The sequence below is a fragment of the Nerophis ophidion genome, linkage group LG16 (assembly GCF_033978795.1).
Source record: "Nerophis ophidion isolate RoL-2023_Sa linkage group LG16, RoL_Noph_v1.0, whole genome shotgun sequence".
NCBI lineage: Eukaryota > Metazoa > Chordata > Actinopteri > Syngnathiformes > Syngnathidae > Nerophis > Nerophis ophidion.
In genome coordinates, this window is record NC_084626.1 from 7,455,952 (window position 1) to 7,479,951 (window position 24,000).

Below are 24,000 nucleotides of genomic sequence, written 5' to 3' on the forward strand. Positions count from 1 at the left end.
TAACATTTGAAAAAAAAAGCATAGCAGTTATTTTCTCCATAGTCGACCAAGGACATGTAGTCAAAAGTTAGAAACAGTACGTTTCCTGACATAGGTTGAGACGGATATGATTGTACAGTCGTGCCTCGCGTTCGCCACTCCGTACTTTAATATTGCGGCTTACCCTTCTTGCAGATTCCTTGCTTTTTTGCATAATAGGTATGTATATGTGTATATACACATATACATACCTATTATGCAATTTATTTCCCTAAAATAAGCATTTCCAAGCATAAAAAATGGCTAAATGAACAAAATATATCTATACTACAGTAGTATTGGCAACTTGATGAGACCAAATAATTTAGAATGTGCTGTCCGGCATCGTGGCCACTGATTGGCTGAGTCTCAGGCTGCATTACTATATTGAGTTAAAAGAGTGTAAAGGTGACTAAAGTGTCCTATTTCATGTCTAGAAGGCTTTGTAATGTTGAACATGTATATAGAAGGTAGCAAACAGATTATTGTATGCTTTTGATATGAAAATATTCCATTTATGATTAATGATTCCTACAACGCTGAAATTAATCTATCGCTGGCCACACATGTCTTAAAAGGAGGTTCAAGGTGGTTTGGCTGCTTCAACTTGCAATAAAAACGAGAGCTCCTATTGGTTTTGTTTGTTTAAATGTTTTTAATTTGTGCTACATTTTAAATGTATGAAAAGTGCTATACAAATAACGTTTGATTGGTTGATTGATGCACGGAAACAACAGAAATAAACTTTTTTTTTGTAAATACAGTGTTTACAGTATACAACTTATCATATAAAATAAAATAAAAAATGAGAATTAAATAATAGGTTAATTATGAGTAAAATAACTTGTTGATAGTGTCAAGTAAAACAGAGCATTATGACATAATTTTTGTGTTGGATCTACAGTAGTAGCAGTATGTTGTGGCCAATGGTGTGACTTATTTATTAGCGTGTGCACACGTACCTGTTGCCTCCTAACGAGTCCTGCAGTAGCCGAGTGAGCTTGGAATCTCGGTAGGGAACGTGGCCCGCTTTCTTGGTCTGATCTCCTAAAGCACTGATGACATTCCCCAGGGCCAACTACGGCACACGCAAACGTGCAAAAGATATGTGTTAAAATGAATCAAATAAAATGGTATAATTAAAAAAAAAGTTGTTTTGTTTCCGTCTAACCAGTCCACAGTTAATGGAGATTCCCTCGCGGGCTCGCTCTCCTGTAGCTCCGGTGCGTTTGAGCCTCTCGGAACCGGCCAGGTCCACAAAGTGGAACTTGGCCATCAGAGCTTCGAACTCGGGTTGTTCGATGGCGGATGACGCCACGCCATTTAATTCACCAGGGTCCTCCTCTCCATTGGGCTAGCAAGGGTGTTGGGCAGTAGACGAATGTTAGAAAGGTGGGAACGGGGTTCACAGAAAAAAAAAATAATACCATTTGCCTGTATAAAATCATTGGGCATTGACATATAATTTAGTGTTAGTTCCTGTTTGTTTTTGCACTCGCTAAATATAGTTCCGGTTTGTTTTTGAACTCCCTAAATATAGTTACTTTTTGTTTCTGCATGCGCTAAATATAGTTCCGGTTTGTTTTTGCACTCGCTAAATATAGTTCCAGTTTGTTTTTCAGTCGCCAAATATAGTTCCTGTTTGTTTTTGCACTCGCTAAATATAGTTCCTGTTTGTTTTTGCACTCGCTAAAAATAGTTCCAGTTTGTTGGTGCACTCGCTAAATATAGCTTTTGTTTGTTTTTGTACTCACTTAATATAGTTCCTGTTTGTTTTTGAACTTGCGAAACATAGTTCTGGTTTGTTTTGGCACTCACTAAATATAGTTCTTGTTTGTTTTTGCCCTCGCTTAATATAGATTGTAGCTGAGATAGGCACCAGCGCCCCCCGCAACCCCAAAGGGAATAAGCAGAAGCAAATGGATGGATGGATGGATTAATATAGTTCTGTTTTGTTTTTGCATTCGCTAAATATAGTTCCTGTTTGTTTTTGTACTCGCTAAATATAGTTCCTGTTTGTTTTTGCACTCGCTAAATATAGTTCTTGTTTGTTTTTGCACTCGCTCAATTTAGTTCCTGTATGTTTTTGCCCTCGCAAAATATAGTTCCTATTTGCTTTTGCACTCGTTAAATATAGTTCTTGCTTGTTTTTGCACTCGCTTAATATAGTTCTTGTTTGTTTTTGCACACGCTAAATATAGGTCATGTTTGTATTTGCACCCGCTAAATATAGTATTTGTTAGTTTTTGCACTCGCTCAATATAGTTCCTGTATGTTTTTGCAGTCGCTCAATATAGTTTCTATTGGTTTTTGCACTCGCTAAATATAGTTATTGTTTGTTTTTGCACTCGCTTAAAATAGTTTGTCTGTTTTTGCACATGCTAAATATAGGTCCTGTTTGTATTTGCACCCGCTAAATATAGTACTTGTTAGTTTTTGCACTCGCTCAATATAGTTCCTGTATGTTTTTGCAGTCGCTCAATATAGTTTCAATTGGTTTTTGCACTCGCTAAATATAGTTCTTTTTTGTTTTTGCACTCGCTTAATGTAGTTCTTGTTTTTTTTGTACTTTCTATATATAGTTGTTTGTTTTTGCACTCGCAAAATATAGTTCCTATTTGCTTTTTCACTCGCTAAATATAGTTCTTGCTTGTTTTTGCACTCGCCTAATATAGTTCTTGTTTGTTTTTGCACTCGCTAAATATAGTTCACGTTTGTATTTGCACTCGCTAAATATAGTTATTGTTTGTTTTTGCACTAGCTCAATATAGTTCCTGTATGTTTTTGCACTCGCTCACTATAGTTCCTATTTGTTTATGCACTCGCTAAACATAGTTCATGTTTGTTTTTGCACTCGCTAAATATAGTTCTTGTTTGTTTTTGCACTTGCTCAATATACTTCTTGTATGTTCTTGCACTTGCTAAATATAGCTCCCGTTTGTTTTTGCACTTGCTAAATATAGTTCCTATTTGTTTTTGCACTCCCTAAATATAGTTACTCTTTGTTTTTGTACGCGATAAATATAGTTCCGGTTTGTTTTTGCACACGCTAAATATAGTTCCAGTTTGTTTTTCAGTTGCTAAATATATTTCCTGTTTGTTTTTGCACTCGCTAAATATAGTTATTGTTTGTTTTTGTACTCGCTTAATATAGCTCCTGTTTTTTTTTTAACTCGCGAAACATAGTTCTGGTTTGTAATTGCACTAGCTTAATATAGTTCTTGTTTGTTTTTGCACTCGCTAAACATTGTTCTGTTTGATTGTGCACTCGCTAAATATAGTTCTTGTTTGTTTTTGCACTTGCTCAATATAGTTCTTATATGTTTTTGCACTTGCTAAATATAGCTCCTGTTTGTTTTTGCACTTGTTAAATATATAGTTCCTATTTTTTTTGTACTTGCTATATATAGTTGTTTGTTTTTGCACTCGCAAAATATAGTTCTTGTTTGTTTTTGCACTCGCTCAATATAGTTCATGTTTATTTTTGCACTCGCTCAATATAGTTCATGTTTATTTTTGCACTCGCTAAATATAATTCTTGTTTGTTTTTGCAGTGCTCAATATAGTTCCTGTATGTTTTTGCACTCGCTCAATATAGTTCCTATTTGTTTTTGCACTCACTTAATATAGTTCTCGTTTGTTTTTGCACTTGTTTGTTTTTCCACTCGCTAAATTATAGTTGTTTGTTTTTGCACTCGCTCAAAATATATATTGTGTTTTTGCACTTGCTAAATATAGTTCCTGGTTTTTTTGTACTTGCTATACATAGTTGTTGTTTGTTTTTAAACCCGCTCAATATAGTTCCTATTTGTTTTTGCACTCGCTAAATATAGGTCTTGTTTGTTTTTGCACTCGCTTATTAAAATACTTGTTTATGCACTCGCTAAACATAGTTCATGTTTGTTTTTGCACTTGCTAAATATAGTTCTTGTTTGTTTTTGCACTCGCTCAGATTTTTTCTTGTATGTTCTTGCACTTGCTAAATATAGCTCCTGTTTGTTTTTGCACTTGCTAAATATAGTTCCTGTTTGTTTTTGCACTCCCTAAATATAGTTACTCCTAGGCCGCCTCCACCAGCACCACGACAAGTACCAGTACCAGCACCACGACAAGTCCCAGTACCAGCTCCAAGACAAGTACCAGTACCAGCACCTTGAGAAATACCAGTACCAGCTCCACGACAGATACCAGCACCACCACAAGTACCAGCACCACGACAAGTACCAGTACCAGCTCCACGACAAGTACCAGTACCAGCACCACGACAAATACCAGTACCAGCTCCACGACAAGTACCAGTACCAGCACCACGACAAATACCAGTACCAGCACCACAATAAATACCAGTACCTGCTCCACGACAAGTACCAGCTCCACGACAAGTACCAGTACCAGCTCCACAACAAATACCAGTACCAGCACCCCGACAAGTACCGGTACCAGCACCACACCAAGTACCAGTACTAGCACCACGACAAGTACCATTACCAAGTCCACGCCAAGCTTCAGTGCCAGCACCTGCTCCTCGGCTGGTACCAGTACCTGCACCTGCTCCTCGGCTGGCATCAGTACCTGCACCTCGGCTGGCTCAAGCTCCAGTTCCTGCTCCTCGGCTGAAACGCCAAGCTTCAAGGCCTGCTTCGTCTGCTGCTGCGTCCACGCCTGACTCGTCTTCTGCTGCATCCACGCCTGTCTTGTCTTCTGCTGCGTCCAAGCCTGACTCATCTTCTGCTGCATCCACGCCTGACTCGTCTTCTGCTACGTCCAAGCCTGACTCGTCTTCTGCTACGTCCAAGCCTGACTCGTCTTCTGCTGCGTCTACGCCTGACTCGTCTGCTGCTGCTTCAAAGCCTGCCACGACGGCGCCGACGTGCCGACCTCCACGTCGACCTCCACGTCGACCATGGATGTGGCCGCCCCTTTGTCGTCCGCCTCGCCAAGTGTACCCGCCTCCCCGTCGGCCACGGATGTGGCCGTTCCCGGGTCGCCCGCCTCACCTGCTGCAGCGGCGTTCCACTCGCCGCCGCCACTTGACTTTGCCTCGGTGGATTCGGGAACACTTGGCCTGGCGACCCACCGCCAAGTCCTCCCTCCGCCCTCCCGTGACTTTTGACTCTGCTTGTTTTTGTTTTGTTTCTATGGACATCTAGTATCTGTCCTTGAGGAGGGGGTACTGTCGTGATCCGTGGTCCGGATCATGTTTTTGTGCTATTTCTGTTAGTTTGGACTCCCTTTGTTGTTTGTGCACCTTGTGAGTTAGTTTCATCACCATGGTTACTTGATTTTCACCTACCGTGCACGCACACCTGTTTCTTATCAGAGACTCCATTTAAGCCTATCTTTGTTCTCACTCGTTCTGCCTTCATTGCGTTTGCTGCATTCAACCTGTTCATGTGAGTTTCCTGCCTGGTCTCGAGTTTTTTGGCCAAGTGTTTTGACTACGTACGTTTTCTGTGCTAAGTGTTTTCGCCTTAGCTTCTACGTGCGACCGGCACGCATCCGCTTATGTTTGTCGTATGAGTTTTAGAGTTACTGTAAATAAATAATTGCCTACCTTACGCCTTGGTCCGGAGCCGTCCATTCTGCATTCCGGGAGAACAATCCCGCATAAAGATGCGACCTCCACGTGACAGTTCTTGTTTGTTTTTACACTCGCTATAAATATTGTTCCTGATATTTTTGCACTCGCTTAATATAGTTTGTTTGTTTTTGCACTCGCTAAATATAGTTCCTGTTTGTTTTTGCACTCGCTAAATATAGTTCCGATTTTTTTTTGCACTCGCTAAATAAAGTTCCATTGTTTTTGTACTCACTAAATATAGTTCCTGTTTGTTTTTGCACACGCTAAATATAGTTCCAGTTTGTTTTTCAGTTGCTAAATATATTTCCTGTTTGTTTTTGCACTCGCTAAATATAGTTATTGTTTGTTTTTGTACTCGCTTAATGTAGCTCCTGTTTTTTTTTTAACTCGCGAAACATAGTTCTGGTTTGTAATTGCACTAGCTTAATATAGTTCTTTTTTGTTTTTGCACTCGCTAAACATTGTTCTGTTTGATTTTGCACTCGCTAAATATAGTTCTTGTTTGTTTTTGCACTTGCTCAATATAGTTCTTATATGTTTTTGCACTTGCTAAATATAGCTCCTGTTTGTTTTTGCACTTGTTAAATATATAGTTCCTATTTTTTTTGTACTTGCTATATATAGTTGTTTGTTTTTGCACTCGCAAAATATAGTTCTTGTTTGTTTTTGCACTCGCTCAATATAGTTCATGTTTATTTTTGCACTCGCTCAATATAGTTCATGTTTATTTTTGCACTCGCTAAATATAATTCTTGTTTGTTTTTGCAGTGCTCAATATAGTTCCTGTATGTTTTTGCACTCGCTCAATATAGTTCCTATTTGTTTTTGCACTCACTTAATATAGTTCTCGTTTGTTTTTGCACTTATTTGTTTTTCCACTCGCTAAATTATAGTTGTTTGTTTTTGCACTCGCTCAAAATATATATTGTGTTTTTGCACTTGCTAAATATAGCTCCTTTTGTTTTTGCACTTGCTAAATATAGTTCCTGGTTTTTTTGTACTTGCTATACATAGTTGTTGTTTGTTTTTAAACCCGCTCAATATAGTTCCTATTTGTTTTTGCACTCGCTAAATATAGGTCTTGTTTGTTTTTGCACTCGCTTATTAAAATACTTGTTTATGCACTCGCTAAACATAGTTCATGTTTGTTTTTGCACTTGCTAAATATAGTTCTTGTTTGTTTTTGCACTCGCTCAGATTTTTTCTTGTATGTTCTTGCACTTGCTAAATATAGCTCCTGTTTGTTTTTGCACTTGCTAAATATAGTTCCTGTTTGTTTTTGCACTCCCTAAATATAGTTACTCCTAGGCCGCCTCCACCAGCACCACGACAAGTACCAGTACCAGCACCACGACAAGTCCCAGTACCAGCTCCACGACAAGTACCAGTACCAGCACCTTGAGAAATACCAGTACCAGCTCCACGACAGATACCAGCACCACCACAAGTACCAGCACCACGACAAGTACCAGTACCAGCTCCACGACAAGTACCAGTACCAGCACCACGACAAATACCAGTACCAGCTCCACGACAAGTACCAGTACCAGCACCACGACAAATACCAGTACCAGCACCACAATAAATACCAGTACCTGCTCCACGACAAGTACCAGCTCCACGACAAGTACCAGTACCAGCTCCACAACAAATACCAGTACCAGCACCCCGACAAGTACCGGTACCAGCACCACACCAAGTACCAGTACTAGCACCACGACAAGTACCATTACCAAGTCCACGCCAAGCTTCAGTGCCAGCACCTGCTCCTCGGCTGGTACCAGTACCTGCACCTGCTCCTCGGCTGGCATCAGTACCTGCACCTCGGCTGGCTCAAGCTCCAGTTCCTGCTCCTCGGCTGAAACGCCAAGCTTCAAGGCCTGCTTCGTCTGCTGCTGCGTCCACGCCTGACTCGTCTTCTGCTGCATCCACGCCTGTCTTGTCTTCTGCTGCGTCCAAGCCTGACTCATCTTCTGCTGCATCCACGCCTGACTCGTCTTCTGCTACGTCCAAGCCTGACTCGTCTTCTGCTACGTCCAAACCTGACTCGTCTTCTGCTGCGTCTACGCCTGACTCGTCTGCTGCTGCTTCAAAGCCTGCCACGACGGCGCCGACGTGCCGACCTCCACGTCGACCTCCACGTCGACCATGGATGTGGCCGCCCCTTGGTCGTCCGCCTCGCCAAGTGCGCCCGCCTCCCCGTCGGCCACGGATGTGGCCGTTCCCGGGTCGCCCGCCTCACCTGCTGCAGCGGCGTTCCACTCGCCGCCGCCACTTGACTTTGCCTCGGTGGATTCGGGAACACTTGGCCTGGCGACCCACCGCCAAGTCCTCCCTCCGCCCTCCCGTGACTTTTGACTCTGCTTGTTTTTGTTTTGTTTCTATGGACATCTAGTATCTGTCCTTGAGGAGGGGGTACTGTCGTGATCCGTGGTCCGGATCATGTTTTTGTGCTATTTCTGTTAGTTTGGACTCCCTTTGTTGTTTGTGCACCTTGTGAGTTAGTTTCATCACCATGGTTACTTGATTTTTACCTACCGTGCACGCACACCTGTTTCTTATCAGAGACTCCATTTAAGCCTATCTTTGTTCTCACTCGTTCTGCCTTCATTGCGTTTGCTGCATGCAACCTGTTCATGTGAGTTTCCTGCCTGGTCTCGAGTTTTTTGGCCAAGTGTTTTGACTACGTACGTTTTCTGTGCTAAGTGTTTTCGCCTTAGCTTCTACGTGCGACCGGCACGCATCCGCTTATGTTTGTCGTATGAGTTTTAGAGTTACTGTAAATAAATAATTGCCTACCTTACGCCTTGGTCCGGAGCCGTCCATTCTGCATTCCGGGAGAACAATCCCGCATAAAGATGCGACCTCCACGTGACAGTTCTTGTTTGTTTTTACACTCGCTATAAATATTGTTCCTGATATTTTTGCACTCGCTTAATATAGTTTGTTTGTTTTTGCACTCGCTAAATATAGTTCCTGTTTGTTTTTGCACTCGCTAAATATAGTTCCGATTTTTTTTTGCACTCGCTAAATAAAGTTCCATTGTTTTTGTACTCACTAAATATAGTTCCTGTTTATTTTTGTACTCACTAAATATAGTTCCTGTTTATTTTTGTACTCCCTAAATATATTTCCTGTTTGTTTGTGCACTCACTAAATACAGTTTCTGTTTGTTTTTGCACTCAAACTATAGTTCCTGTTTGTTTTTGCACTCACTAAATTTAGTTCCTGTTTGTTTTTGCACTTGCTAAATATAGTTCCTGTTTGTTTTTGCACTCTCTAAATATAGTTCCCGTTTGTTTTTGCACTCGCTTAATATAGTTCTTGTTTTTGCACTTGCTAAATATAGTTCATGTTTGTTTTTTCACTAGCTTAATATATTTCTTGTTTGTTTTTGTACTCGCTAAATATAGTTCCTGTTTGTTTTTGCACTGGTTCAATATAGTTCCTGTTTGTTTTTGCACTCGCTAAATATAGTTTGTTTGTTTTTGCCCTCGCTCAATGAAGTTCATGTTTATTTTTGCACTGGCTAAAAATAGTTTCTGTTTGTTTTTGCACTTGCTAAATATAGTTCCTGTTTGCTTTTATACTGTATTTACAGAAGAAACTATTTAAATGCAGTATACTAATTGGGGAGAACGATAATTATCGGCCTGATAATTATCCCAAATTATGACGTCACACACATTGATAAATCTGCAAAGATTAAAAATAGCTCAAATAAATCTTAAAGGTTTTTTTCGTGGTATAGGTCAGTGTTGGTCAGTGTTTTTTTATAGAGCCGTCAAAAAATATTTGTTTCTCAGCTGTGGTCCGTATGGGCCGCAGTGGTACTCAGTTGTAATACAAGTTTCCACTATTTGTGGCAGTAATGACAATGTCAAACAAACATAAGAAGTCTGGAACTAAAGTCTTAGCGATGTTTCTTAAGAGCAAAAATTACGACTTAAGCGATGAAGCTGTATTTTCATTTGCAGTTTAATTTTACTGACAGTTTATTTAAGAAACAATTTACTTTAGCACAACATATTTATATGTACACATATTTTTCATTTAGTTCTTTTTTTCAGTATATTTGATTGGGATTTTTTTAAATTACTCTGACCTAACACTTGATTATAATATTTATGATGAACACATGCTTTCATATCATTTGGCAAGGTTGTAAACTGTAAGTAGGTTAGATATAATGATTAAATACTATTAAAATCAAGAGTAAAATTACTAGTTCAGTGTTAATGAATTGATTAACGTCGACCCCGACTTAAACAAGTTGAAAAACTTATTCGGGTGATACCATTTAGTGGTCAATTGTACGGAAAATGTACTGAACTGTGCAATCTACTAATAAAAGTATCAATCAATCAATCAATCAATAATATTTGAGTGGGATTTGGTCCTGTCTGTAGTCGAATAGTCTGTGTTTCAAGGTCAAAAAAGGTTGAGAAATCAAGCGCTCTTACCTTGTAGGTCTCACCTATCTTTATCTAAACGTCTTTATGAAAACGCTTTATTTAAACATATTTTTAAACGTCTTTATCGAAACGTCTTTATCTATTCGTCTTTATCTAAACGTCTTTATCTAAACGTCTTTATCTTAACATCTTTATTTAAACGTATTTATTCAAACATCTCTATTAAAACGTATTTATTTATAGACATGTATTTAAATGTCTTTATCTAAATGTCTTTAAACAAACATTTTCATCTAAATAGCTTCATCTAAACGTCTTAATTTAAACATCTTTATCCAAACATCTTTATCAAAACGTCCTTATTGAAACGTCTATCTAAACGTCTTCATCAAAACGTCTATCGAAATGTCTCTAATTAAACGTCTTTATTCACACATCTTTATTTAAAGACACGTCTTTATTCTAACGTCTTTATTTATACATATCTATTTAAACGTCTTTATTTAAAGACACGTCTATTTAAATGTATTTATCTAAACATTTTTAAACAAACATCTTTATGTAAACGTCTTTATTTAAAAGTCTTTATGAAAACGTCTTTATGAAGAAATCTTTATTCAAACATATTTTTAAATGTCTTTATCTAAACGTCTTTATTTAAACGTCTTTATCTAAACATCTTTATGTAAACGTCTTTTTAAACGTCTTTATCTAAACGTCTTAATGTAAACGTCTTTTTAAACGTCTTTATCCAAACGTCTTAATCCAATTGTCTTTATTTAAACATCTATATTTAAAGTCACGTCTTTACTTAAATATTTTTTATTTAAACGTCTTTACTCAAATCTCTTCATCCAAACGTCTTTTTTTAAACAACTTTATCTTAACATGTTTATCCAAACATCTTTATTTAAATACTTTATTTAAAGGTTGGCCACTTTCAAGCACCCAAGGGTAACACTTTGTCAATTCTAACTGTGACCCTAATTTCACAATCTTCAGCATATACTGAAGAAAATTTGCGCCCCCCCCTACATTCCTTCCTATCTTTACCTGCCTCTTCTGCGCAGTTTTTAATCCTAATCCTCCTCCCTGTGCCCATAAACAGATTTAAGTGTAAAAGTAGATTATGATGAAACTCTGACAAGGCTCACATTGAGCCCTCCTCCCTCTCTTCCTTTGTTTGGTTTTATTCACGTTTGCTTTGTGTCCTGCTCACCGTTTGTACGGGTTGGCAGACTCTCATCTGGCAGAGATAAATGGTAAAGATGGCATGCGAGCGCGAGCTTTGGGCGTTCATCTGCGTGCTGGCGGTGGTGCGGGACAGTGCGCCGAGTTTCAGACACTGCAGCAGCTGCAAACACAGAAAATATTCAGTTACTACTTATTTTATATGAAATACATGCATACCAGCGACATCTGTAAAGTATTCACTTTTCCTACATTTTGATATGTTGCAGCCTTATTCCGAAATGAAATACATAATTTTTTTGTCCTCAAAATTCTACACAAAATACCCCATAATGACAATGTGATTTTTTTAATATATGGCAAATTTATTCAAAACAAAAAATCAATATTGACAACCTTTGCATGTTACTTTGTTGATGCACCATTGGCAGCAATTACAGCTGCAAGTCTTTTTTAATACAATGCCACAAGCTGCACACCTATCTTCGAGCAGTTTGAATTTGATTAATTCCATTTCGGAATAAGGCTGTATCATAACATATATTGTATGAATACTTTGCGGATGCACTGCATGTCTTTTATGTACCTTTGGAACTTTGAAGAACAATCCTACGAGTCCACAAGAGAAGAAATGCAATATTCACACAGCTTGTGAAAATTTTACAAGCTCAGTAGACAAATGCACAGTTTGTCCTGGTACTGTTTTGACATGTTCTTCCTCATAGGAGCATCAATCTGCATCAATAACATTTAACTGTAAGCCGCAAACATTTTCTCCTCCAGTTTAACGATATTTGGATATTTGGATTTAATAAGCCAATCTGAAGACTGTACTCCCTAAATTCTACAAGCACGTGAAGTGTTCTACAAGGGGCAAAAACACCCTGGACCACATGTACACCAACATGAAGCACGCATACAGAGCTACCCCCATCCCCAGCTTGGACAGTCAGACCATCTTTCCCTCCTGCTCTCTCCTACCTACACCCCCATTAGACGCCAGGCCAGGCCCGTCACAAAGACTGTTATGACCTGGCCTGACGATGCACTCCGCAAACTTCAGGACTGCTTCCAACACACAGACTGGGACCTCTTCCAACAACAGGAGCTGGAGACAGCCACAGGAACGGTGCTGGACTACATACAGTTCTGCATCGGGAATGTGACTTCTGGAAAAAAACATCCGGGTTTACTCCAACAAGAAACCCTGGATGGCCAGCCATGTTTGCACACTCCTCAGGGCCCACAACGCAGCCTTCAGGTCAGGGGACAGTGCTGCTAGAGAGGGATTAAAAAAGCAAAGGCGGACCACAGGAGGTGCATAGAGTCCCATCTGTCCAGCAATATCTCATAGGAGGTGTGGCGGGCATTCATGACATCACAAACTTCAGAGGCTGCGATGTGACGACTGCGGGTCAGAGTGCGACACTGGCAGAGGAGCTTAACTGTTTCTTTGCCCGTTTCGAAACCCCCCAGCAACACTCCAGCCCTGCCCCCGCCCCCACCGGGATCCGGCACCACTCCACTCACTGTACAGGAGCACAGTGTCAGACGAGTGCTCTTGGCTGTGAACCCCAGGAAGGCTGTCGGACCAGACGGAGTACCTGGAAAGGTGCTCAGGGCGTGCGCCCATCAGCTCCCTCACCAGGATCTTCAACTTCTCCCTGGCTCAGGCAGTCATTCCGTCCTGCCTGAAGTCAACTACAATAATCCCGGTGCCGAAAAAGTCTCCCATCACCAGCCTGAATGATTACCGACCAGTGGCCCTAACTCCGGTAATCATGAAGTGCTTCGAGAGACTGGTTCTCCAGCACATCAAGGACCACATCCTTCCAGACTTCGACACCCACCAGTTCGTCTACCGGGCGAACAGATCCACAGAGGACGCCATCGCTGTTGCTCTCCACTCTGCTCTGAACCACCTGGAGCAGCAGCAGAGCTACGTCCGGATGCTCTCTGTGGATTATAGTTTTGCCTTCAATACAATAATCCCGGACAGACTCTGCAATAAACTGGACACTCTTGGCCTCCCCCCTCTCACAAGCGCCTGGATAAGTGACTTCCTAACGGACCGACCCCAGAATGTGATACTTGGCCCCCACCTCTCATCCACCCGCACGCTGAGTATCGGTTCCCCACAGGGCTGTGTGCTGAGCCCCCTCCTCTACTGCCTGTACACCCATGACTGCTGTCCAGTACACAGTGACAACCGTATCGTCAAGTTTGCTGACGATACCACAGTGGTCGGGCTCATCTCCAGGGGTGACGAGGCTGCTTACAGGGAGGAGGTCCTGAAGCTGACGGCCTGGTCTTCTGAGAACAACTTCGCTCTCAACACCAGCAAGACCAGAGAGATCATCGTCGACTTCAGGAGGAGCAGCACTGACCCTTCCCCCCTCTACATCAACGGCGAGCGTGTGGTGAGGGTCCACTCCTTCAGGTACCTTGTAGTCCACATCTCTAATGACTTTTCCTGGACAGTCAACGCCACATCAATCATCAAGAAGGCTCAGCAGCAGCTACACTTCCTGAGAGTCCTCGGGAAGTACAACCTGAAGCCTGACCTGCTGCTGACCTTCTACCGCTCGTCCATCGAGAGCCTGCTGACCTACTGTATTACAGTATGGTATGGCAGCTGCAATGCAGTAGACAGGGAGAGGCTGCAAAGAGTGGTCAAGACGGCTCAGAAAATCATTGGCCGCTCTCTCCCCTCTCTGATGGACATCTACACCTCCCGCTGCCTCAACAGAGCCAGTGCCATCATCAAGGACAGCACCCACCCTGGCTCTGACCTGTTCCACCTGCTACCCTCTGGGAAGCGCTAGAGGTGCATTAAAACCAAGACAAACAGGCTAAAGAACAGCTTCTTCCACAGGGCCATAATCACCCTGAACGGACTGCCCCATTGACCCTCATAACTGCCTTCCTCTTCGGTACAATAACCCATTCCACCAACCATCCTGTTTTTTCATGTAGATATTCATGTATATATTCATTTCAGCCATTGTATAGAGTCACATTAGTACAGAGTGTATAGGTTGTACATTTGCAAAGAGTGTACAGAGTGTACATTGTACAGAGAGTATAGAGTGTACTCTGTTCTCTTCCACACCTTTCTTTGCACTTCTATATTTTGTATATTTTTTATATATTTACACATTGTTTTCTTGCATGCACACATTGCACTGTATAGAATGGCCTCAATCTCGTTACCCTGCTTAATGACAATAATGCTGATTCTGATGTCTTTTTTTCATTAGCTGGAATTATTGGCAAACATTTGATTGTTTATCAGTGGGATTTTTGCAAGAACTGTTAACACTTTTTGTGGCAGGGTGTGGAAATTTTATGTTTTTACTATTTTCCTGCATTAATTTGTGGAAATAGCTGAGGTAAAGACGCTGGAATTTCTGATGTTGAACACAAACTGATTGCTCAAACATAGAATAATAGAATTACAGGTAATCATTGCTAAACTCCAATTCATCAGTCATTTGTCTGTCCATTGAATAACGTTCAGCCTGACCCCCCTGACCTAGTAACATCCTTCCACTTTTTGGCATTTACTCATGCTGAAGATATTTGTCAATGTAAAAACCACTTATCACCAATCACAATTAGGCAGCCTGGTTAACCTGGGTCTCCCTGGTGAAACTCAGCCCTAGGGTCGTTTTTGACCAGCAGGCATTTGACTTTTAGGATCTTCATCAGGATTTATTACCAAATTATACGGGTGGTCAAAAAAACAATCACATAACATCCAAATCGTTTTTTTTATTCAGATTGTCAATATGTTATTTTTTTTAAGAATCGATTTGTAAAAATATATATATATATATATATATATATATATTTTTTTTTTTTTTTTTTTTTTTTTACAATATATATATACATATACACACACAGTTGTAATCAAAATTATTCAACCCCCACACAATTTTGGTGTTTTAGCAAGTTGGACATTTATTCCGTATTCTGTTTATAGTCATATCAAATAAAGATGTGTCAAATAGACAAATGCAACTTAAATTGTAACACTGTATTTTACAAAATACCAAAAAGGACATTTTTCTTAATATCTCTTTGACAAAATATTCAACCCCCTAGTTACATGCATCTTTAGTACTTAGTAGAACACCCTTTGGCAGTAATTACATCCTTCAAACGTGATACATAACCGGACACAAGCTTCATGCAACGATCTACATGTATTTTAGACCATTCCTCTTGGGCAAAGGCCTCCAGCTCATTCATATTATTGGCCTTGCGTGCTGCAACTGCCTTCTTCAAGTCCCACCACAGGTTTTTTTATAGGATTTAGGTCTGGCGACTGTGAAGGCCACTCCAGAGTCTTCCAACCCTTCTTCTGCAACCACTCTGATGTTGATTTGGAGGTATGCTTGGGATTGTTGTCCTGTTGGGAGGTCCAACGTCTCCCTAGCCTCAGCTTCATCACTGACTTCATGACATTTGCAGCTAATATATCCTGGTAGGAAATAGAATTCATAATGCCTTGAACGCGCTGGAGATTCCCGGTACCTGAGGCAGAAAAAAAGTCCCAGAGCATGCTTGACCCCCCACCATGCTTAACAATAGGCAAGGTCTTCTCCTCTTTGTAAGCTTCATTTTTTATCCTCCGAACTTAACGTTGATTCGTAGGCTCAAAGAGTTCCAGTTTTGTCTCATCACTCCACAGAACAGTTTCCCAAAACCTTTGGAGTATGTCCAGATGATTTTTGGCCTACTGGAGTTTATTTTCCTTGTGCCTGGTAGTCAGAAGTGGGGTGCGCCTGGGAGCTCTGGCATGGAGGCTTTCATCTGGTAGTGCGCGCCTTATTGTCTGGGACGAAACATGCATTCCCCCCTCCACAATGTCCTGTTGTAGTTCCTCAGCTGTTACTCGGGGTTTTTTCACCATTGTACGCTTCAAATACCGGACAGCAGTTGCACACAGCATCCTCTTTCTATCACACCAAGGTCGTGTTTCTACTGTGCCTTTAGCTTTAAACTTGCGAATTATGCTCCCAACTGTGTGTCTTGGAATGTGTAATGTCTTTGCTATTGTCTTATATCCATATCCTTTCTTCTGAAGAGAAATTATCTCCTCTCTTGACTTCTTTGACCACTCCCTGGACTACACCATGTTGTGAATACACCATTGACCATCTAAAAGAAGCTGAGCGTCACAGTCTTTTTCAATCAGTTTAATTGTTGCTCGTTATGGTTCTAATCACATCTACAGGTGTTTTCATCACCTGATTGAAAAGACCTTATTCAAATTCTGTTCTTAAGAGTTATGATCTTCAAGGGGTTGAATAATTTTGTCAATGAGATATTAAGAGAAATGACACTGTTTGGTATGTTACAAAATATAATGTTGTAATTCAAGTTGCATTTGTCTATTTAATGCATCTTTATTTGATATGACTATAAACAAAATACGGAATAAATGTCCAACTTACTAAAACACAAATTGTGTGAGGGTTGAATAATTTTGATCACAACTGTATATATATATATATATATACATATATATATATATATATATATATATATATATATATATATATATATATATATATATATATATATATATATATATATATATATGTATATATATATATATGTATATATATGTATGTGTGTGTATATATATATATATATATATGATACATACTGTTTACATACTGATGATTTGTTTTCTCGTTTGTACTTTCATGCCAAATTTAGTTTTCTGTTTGTATTTCCTAGTTTTCATACTAGCGTTTTTGGTTTGCCTTTTTATTAGCTCCAGTATTTCTGTTCAGAGCTCTCTTTTTGTTAAATAAATATTTTAAGAGCTTACCTTTGTTGTTTTCATGTCAACGCATCCACAGAGGGACAAACCCGGCATTACCATGCCCACCAGTCCTCACAGTCAGGTCGCATTCATCAGACCAGAATGTCATCAAAGACCGATAAGCGTTATAATATTCACCAAAATAGACGGTTACAAAATGAATAGTTGACAACATAGCAGAAAACGTGAAAATAAAATGTTTTAGGAACTTAAGGTAAAGTTCCAGCACTCCTGTCTCTGACTGCTCGCCCACAACCACAAGCCTTCAAGCATACATCGAAACAAATAATTCCGTAAAAACTGCCAGAGACAACATACTTTTAACAAAATTAATTCTTAATCTTCTATGCGTAATAATTTACTTCCGTAAACACTGCAGTATGTGCGACGCCATGTCCACTGGCCAAATTGCATTCACATTAGAAATCCTTTTTTTGTGTGATGTGAACAGCCACTAAAAAGATCGGCTTTGTCGAAAAAAAAAATCCGAATTGGACATCCGACCCTGCAGTGTGAATGTAACAAATTCAGTTCCTAATCGTCTACAGGGACAAAAACCCTCAGACACATTTTCACTCACCTCTTCCTCGGTGTGTACGAGTCTAGAAGTGACCCCAGTGGTGTAGATGCTCCCGCTGGCATCTTCATGGATTTTGATGTTGGACTTCCTGCTTCGGCTCTCCAGGTCCCGAGTCCCATCGAACAAGTCCAGAATTTCCTCGTTGTAAAGCTACAGTAACGAGACATTAAAATAGCAAATGACCCTCACATCATAAAACGTAATATACTAAACAGCCATTTTCATTACCATATTTTCTGGACTATAACCACTACTTTTTTCACACATTTGAACCCTGCGGCTCATAAAAAAGCGCAACTAATTTATTGATTTTTCTTTGTTAACAGCTATTATTTTCTGTCGTCAACAAATAGTTTTCAAAGAGCACTGACAGACACTGAAAAAATGTGTTATTGTTTGTTCTAAGGGGCCTTCTTTTCGACGAATTCGCTCACTACAGGTGTTGCGGGTTGCCAAGGTGCTTACTGTTTCATGCCTTGAACCAGAAGTATATGTACCGTTTTGTCTACTATTCGCCCATAGTGTTTCTGCTCGAAAAAATATTAATTCATCACTCCAAGCAATGTTTGTAGGTTTTAACAATATTCTGTAACTAAAACAATTTATACTTACTGAAAAGTGTCCCATGTGTGATATCTGTAGGAGTGTTTTCATGCATATGTAATGTAATCAAGCTGGCGTCTTTAGCATTAGCTAATATGCTAATACGTTTACAAATGTCTGTGTTTTTATTATTAACTTACAATGGCATTCTTTTTGTTTGGTTTCAGTTTAGTAAACTCACCAAAACATCACCGTGGGGTTATTGAGTGTGTTTAGCTGATTGGAGAGCTAGCTTGCGCAGCTTGTGGGTCCATGACGATGACTTCTGTTTTTCTTGATCATCCGTTTTACTGCCGTGTTACAGACACCGTTTGATAACAATTAAGGTATGTTAACAAACATTTAATAAATCTTTCGTACCAATACATATCTGCAGCTTATAATGCTGTTGGGCTAATATATGTAAACATATTTATTTCTTCTAAAATTTGGTGGGTGCAGCTTGGTGGGTGCGCTCTATAGCCCGGAAAATGAGGTATGTGTTTCTTGTCTAAACAACTCATTTTGCTCAATAGGTCAAAAGAGTAACCTATAAGACCAATAAGGCCAAAGAGCACAGAGGTCAACTAAAGGTTCAGCTGTTCCCACCTACTGTCCAACACACACACATCTGTTTACAATCGACAGAGATAACCTTTTGACCCGAGAAGGAATACACCACCACTAGAGGGCTGAATATCAAAGAAACAATACTAGTGCAGTCATACAAATCCTTTAAAACATAATCATGCACTCCAAAACATTTAGCAGGAACCTTCGCTGGAATGTTACAGTATCTCATTGATCCTCCATTCAGCCCTCGCTCCTATCTGTCTTCTGGCCTAAAGTGATGAAAATTCATGTCCGACATTCGACAAGACAAAGCACAGCAGACTCTCCTGCCCATCCGTCACCCGCCAGTCACTTCCTGTCTGCGGAGGAGGGGCCGGATTCTCTTGGTTCCCATTTTTGTCTCGTCTGGTTAGAGTTCACCAGGGCCCCACTTGCGCACACACAAACACGCACGCACGCACGCACACACACACACACATCTGGTCGCTTTGGCCACGCACCTCAAGAAACTGGGCGGTGACCTTAAATTCAGGGGGCGGGGTGCCGGCCTCGTTGGAGCGCTCCCTCCTGCTCTCGATGCCCTGGAAGAGCTGGTGGACAGCACGCGGGATAATGCCCTGCTCCAGGGGGCTCAGGCTCACATCGAAGCCGGTGCCCATAGTGTAGGTCTTTCCTGAGCCTGTCTGGGGGAAGCACGGTCAAACTCAGTTCTTGATACTGACAAATGCAAGGTAACCCCACGTCAATGACACACACATGGTCATACGACACTGCAATGTACCCAGTAAATATGATTATTATACAGGACTGTCTCAGAAAATTAGAATATTGTGATGAAGTCCTTTATTTTCTATAATGCAACTAAAAACATGAAAATGTCATACATTCTGGATTCATTAGATAGATAGATAGATAGATAGATAGATAGATAGATAGATAGATAGATAGATAGATAGATAGATAGATAGATAGATAGATAGATAGATAGATAGATGGATGGATGGATGGATGGATGGATGGATGGATGGATGGATGGATGGATGGATGGATGGATGGATGGATGGATGGATGGATGGATGGATGGATGGATGGATGGATGGATGGATGGATGGATGGATGGATGGATGGATGGATGGATGGATGGATGGATGGATGGATGGATGGATGGATGGATGGATGGATGGATGGATGGATGGATGGATGGATGGATGGATGGATAGATAGATAGATAGATAGATAGATAGATAGATAGATAGATAGATAGATAGATGGATAGTACTTTATTGATTCCTTCAGGAGAGTTCCTTCAGGAAAATTAAAATTCCAGCAGCAGTATACAGAGTTGAGATCAATTTTCAAAAAAAAATAAAAAGTAAATAATGGGGGTTTAAAAGGAAACAAAATAGAAAAATATTACAAAAAGAATAAAAACAATGGGAATAACAATATAACAGTAAAATATGAATATAACAAGACAAAGTAGGCAGTAGTGACCATGTTATGAAAACGTATTGCACTGTTATTGTTTTGCATCCCCTGTCATCCTAATACCCCCCGCCCCCTGTCCCAGAGACGAGTTGTACAGTCTAATGGCGTGTGGGACAAAGGAGTTCTTGAGTCTATTAGTCCTGAAGCAGTCTAGCACTGAACAGGCTCCTCTGGCTACTGATAACGCTATGCAGAGGGTGACTGGCATCATCCAGGATGCTCACTAGTTTGTCCACAGTCCTCTTCTCTGCCACCGTCACCAGTGAGTCCAGTTTCATTCCAATTGTAGAACCGGCCCGCCTGATCAGTTTCTCAAGTCTGGAGCTGTCCTTCTTAGATGTACTGCCCCCCCAGCACACTACCATGTAGAACAGAACACTGGCAACCACAGACTGCTAGTACATCCACAGGAGTTTTCTACAAATGTTGAAGGAGTGCAGTCTCCTGAGGAAGTACAGCCTGCTCTGTCCTTTCTTGTACTGGTGGTCCGTGTTAACAGTCCAGTCCAGCTTATTGTCCACCCAAACTCCGAGGTACTTGAATGAGTCCACGGTCTGTACCTCAACTCCCTCGATCACAATAGGTTGTGACCGTGGACTCGACCTCCCAAAGTCAATGACCAGCTCCTTGGTCTTTGACGGATTGAGCTGCAAGACGTTCGTGTGGCACCAGACAACAAAGTCCCTCACCAGGTTCCGAAACTCCTCCTCTCTGCCGTCCCTGATGCACCCGACGATGGCTGTGTCATCCGCGTACTTCTGGATGTGACACAGCTCTGAGTTGTAGCAGAAGTCAGCGGTGTACAGGGTGAAGAGAAGAGGGGCCAGCACCGTTCCCTGCGGTGCTCCGGTGCTGCTGATCACAGTGTCAGACGTGATGTCCTTCAGTCTGACGTACTGTGGCCTGTCGGTGAGGTAGTTCGAAATCCAGGCAACCAGGCAGGGGTCCACTTGCATTTTGTAGAGCTTGTCCTGAAGGAGGCGGGGCTGGACGGTATTAAAGGCACTCGAGAAGTCCAGGAACAGGATCCTCACAGTGCCATTTCCCTTATCCAGGTGTGAGTGGGCTCAATGCAGCAGGTAAAGGATAGACACATCAACTGAAATATTGCAAGCCTTTTATTATTTTAATATTGCTGATTATGGCATACAGCTTAAGAAAACTCAAAAATCCTATCTCCCAAAATTTTTATATTTCCTCAAACCAAGTAAAAAAAAAAGATTTATAACAGCAAAACTAAATCAAACATTTGAAAATGTCAATTAATGCACTCAGTACTTGGTTGGGAATCCTTTTGCACGGATTACTGCATCAATGCGGCGTGGTATGGAGGCAATCGGCCAGTGGCATTGCTGAGGTGTTACGGATGCCCAGGATGCTTCAATAGCGGCCTTCAGTTCATTTGCATTATTGGGTATGGTGTCTTTCAGCTTCTTCTCCACAATACCCCACAAATTCTCTATGGGGTTTAGGTCAGGAGAGTTGGCAGGCCAATCGAGGACATTAATGCCATGGTCAGTACACCAGTTACTGCTGGTTTTGGCAGTGTGAGCAGTGCCAAAATACTTCTTACTATTAATGCGACTTCTTGAACAGGTGCGGTAGGAACCAGATGGATGGATGAAAATGCATGAGAATGTTTTATATTTTGAACATTATTTTTGATACTGTGATTATCAGCGGATTAATTCATTACTTATCGTGTTACGCAATGTCAGCTAAAATTTATCTGAGAGCCAGGTGCGGTCATCAAAAGAGCCACATCTGGCTCTAGAGCCATAGGTTCCCTACCCGATATATATATATATACATACATACATACATATATATATATACATACATACATACATACATACATACATATATACATATATATATACATACATACATACATATATATATGTATATATACATACATACATACATACATATAACATACATACATACATACATACATACATACATATATATATATATATATATATATATATATATATATATATGTATATATATATATATATATGTATATATATATATATATATATATATATGTATATATATATATATATATGTATATATATATATATATATATATATATATATATATATATATATATATATATATATATATATATACTGTAGTTGGGAAATTGTGTTAGATGTAAATACAAACGGAATACAATGATTTGCAAGTCATTTTAACACATATTCAGTTGAATATGCTACAAAGACAACATATTTGATGTTCAAACTGATCAACTTTTTTTTTTGTGCAAATAATCATTAACTTTAGAATTTGATGCCAGCAACACGTGACAAAGAAGTTGGGAAAGGTGGCAATAAATACTGATAAAGTTGAAGAATACTCATCACACACTTATATGGAACATTCCACAGGTGTGCAGGCTAATTGGGAACAGTTGAGTGCCATGATTTGGTATAAAAGCAGCTTCCATGAAATTTGTGAAGGTAATTCACAAACAAGGATGGGGTGAGGGTCACCACTTTTGTAAGCAAATTGTCGAACAGTTTTAGAACAACATTTCTCAATGAGCTATGCAAGGAATTTAGGGATTTTACCATCTACTGTCTGTAAAATCATCAAAAAGTTCAGAGGATCTGGAGAAATCACTGCACGTAAGCGATGATATTACAGACTTTTGATCCCTCAGGCGGTACTGCATCAAAAACCGACATCAGTGTGTAAAGATTTTCACCACATGGGCCGAGGAACACTTCATAAAACCACTGTCAGTAACTAGATCCGGTCGCTACATCTGTAAGTGCAAGTTAAAACTATACTATGCAAAGCCAAACCCATTTATCAACAATATCCTGAAATGCCGCTGAATTGGCTGGGCCTGAGCTCACCTAAGATGGACTGATGCAAAGTGGAAAGGTGTTCTGTAGTCTGATGAGTCCACATTTCAAATAACAAACCCCGTTTCCATATGATTTGGGAAATTATGTTGGATGTAAATATAAACGGAATACTATGATTTGCAAATCATTTTCAACCCATTTTCAGTTGAATATGCTACAAAGACAGCATATTTGATGTTCAAACTGATAAACATTTTTTTTTGCAAATAATCATTAACTTTAGAATTTGATGCCAGCAACACGTGACAATGAAGTTGGGAAAGGTGGCAATAAATACTGATAAAGTTGAGAAATGCTCATTAAACACTTATTTGGAACATCCCACAGGTGTGCAGGCTAATTGGGAAGGGGTTAAAAACAAAACAAAAAGAACTGCACGCAGCAGCATTCGTGAGAGAGCGAGAGAGTTTTGATAAACGCGCATGTGTCGCCAGGCTCTACTTTTTACCCATAGATTTATCAGATTTAATTTTTTATTATCTATAGCAGGGGTGTCAAAAATGTGCCACGGAGGCCATTTGCGGCACACAGCTAATGTTTTAAAGGCCCAGAGCACATTCTAAAAATACTATTAAAATAAACAAAAATATAAACAAAAGTGAAATAAAAAAGCTTAAAGGCTTAATGTAATTTAAAAAAAGTTGCAACGTTGACTGATAAAACAAAGCTGTTTTGTTTTCTTTCAAACTGTCATTGATCAAAACATAATATTGAATCAAAATAAATGTGATTATGAATTATTGACCTATCCAAGTTTCCGATTACTACACATCAAATATTCCACTAAGAAAATATTTTTGGTAGAAGATTTAGCAAGGTTGTTGAATAAATAATCAAAAAATTTATATTT

The 24,000-nt window shown here is 40.0% G+C and overlaps 1 protein-coding gene across 9 annotated transcripts in view; it reads right to left on the reverse strand.

Moving 5' to 3' along the window:
• The window catches only part of kif21b (kinesin family member 21B), a 265,011-nt gene that overhangs the window by 137,015 nt on the left and 103,996 nt on the right, over positions 1-24,000 (reverse strand). For all 9 annotated transcript variants that reach the window (XM_061922660.1, XM_061922656.1, XM_061922658.1 and 6 more), the window contains exons 3-7: positions 19,280-19,462; positions 17,625-17,774; positions 11,234-11,368; positions 1,190-1,372; positions 981-1,096 (exon numbers count right to left, since the gene is read on the reverse strand). In XM_061922660.1, the coding sequence (XP_061778644.1) occupies positions 981-1,096; positions 1,190-1,372; positions 11,234-11,368; positions 17,625-17,774; positions 19,280-19,462 (767 nt within the window). The remainder of the gene's footprint in view (positions 1-980; positions 1,097-1,189; positions 1,373-11,233; positions 11,369-17,624; positions 17,775-19,279; positions 19,463-24,000) is intronic.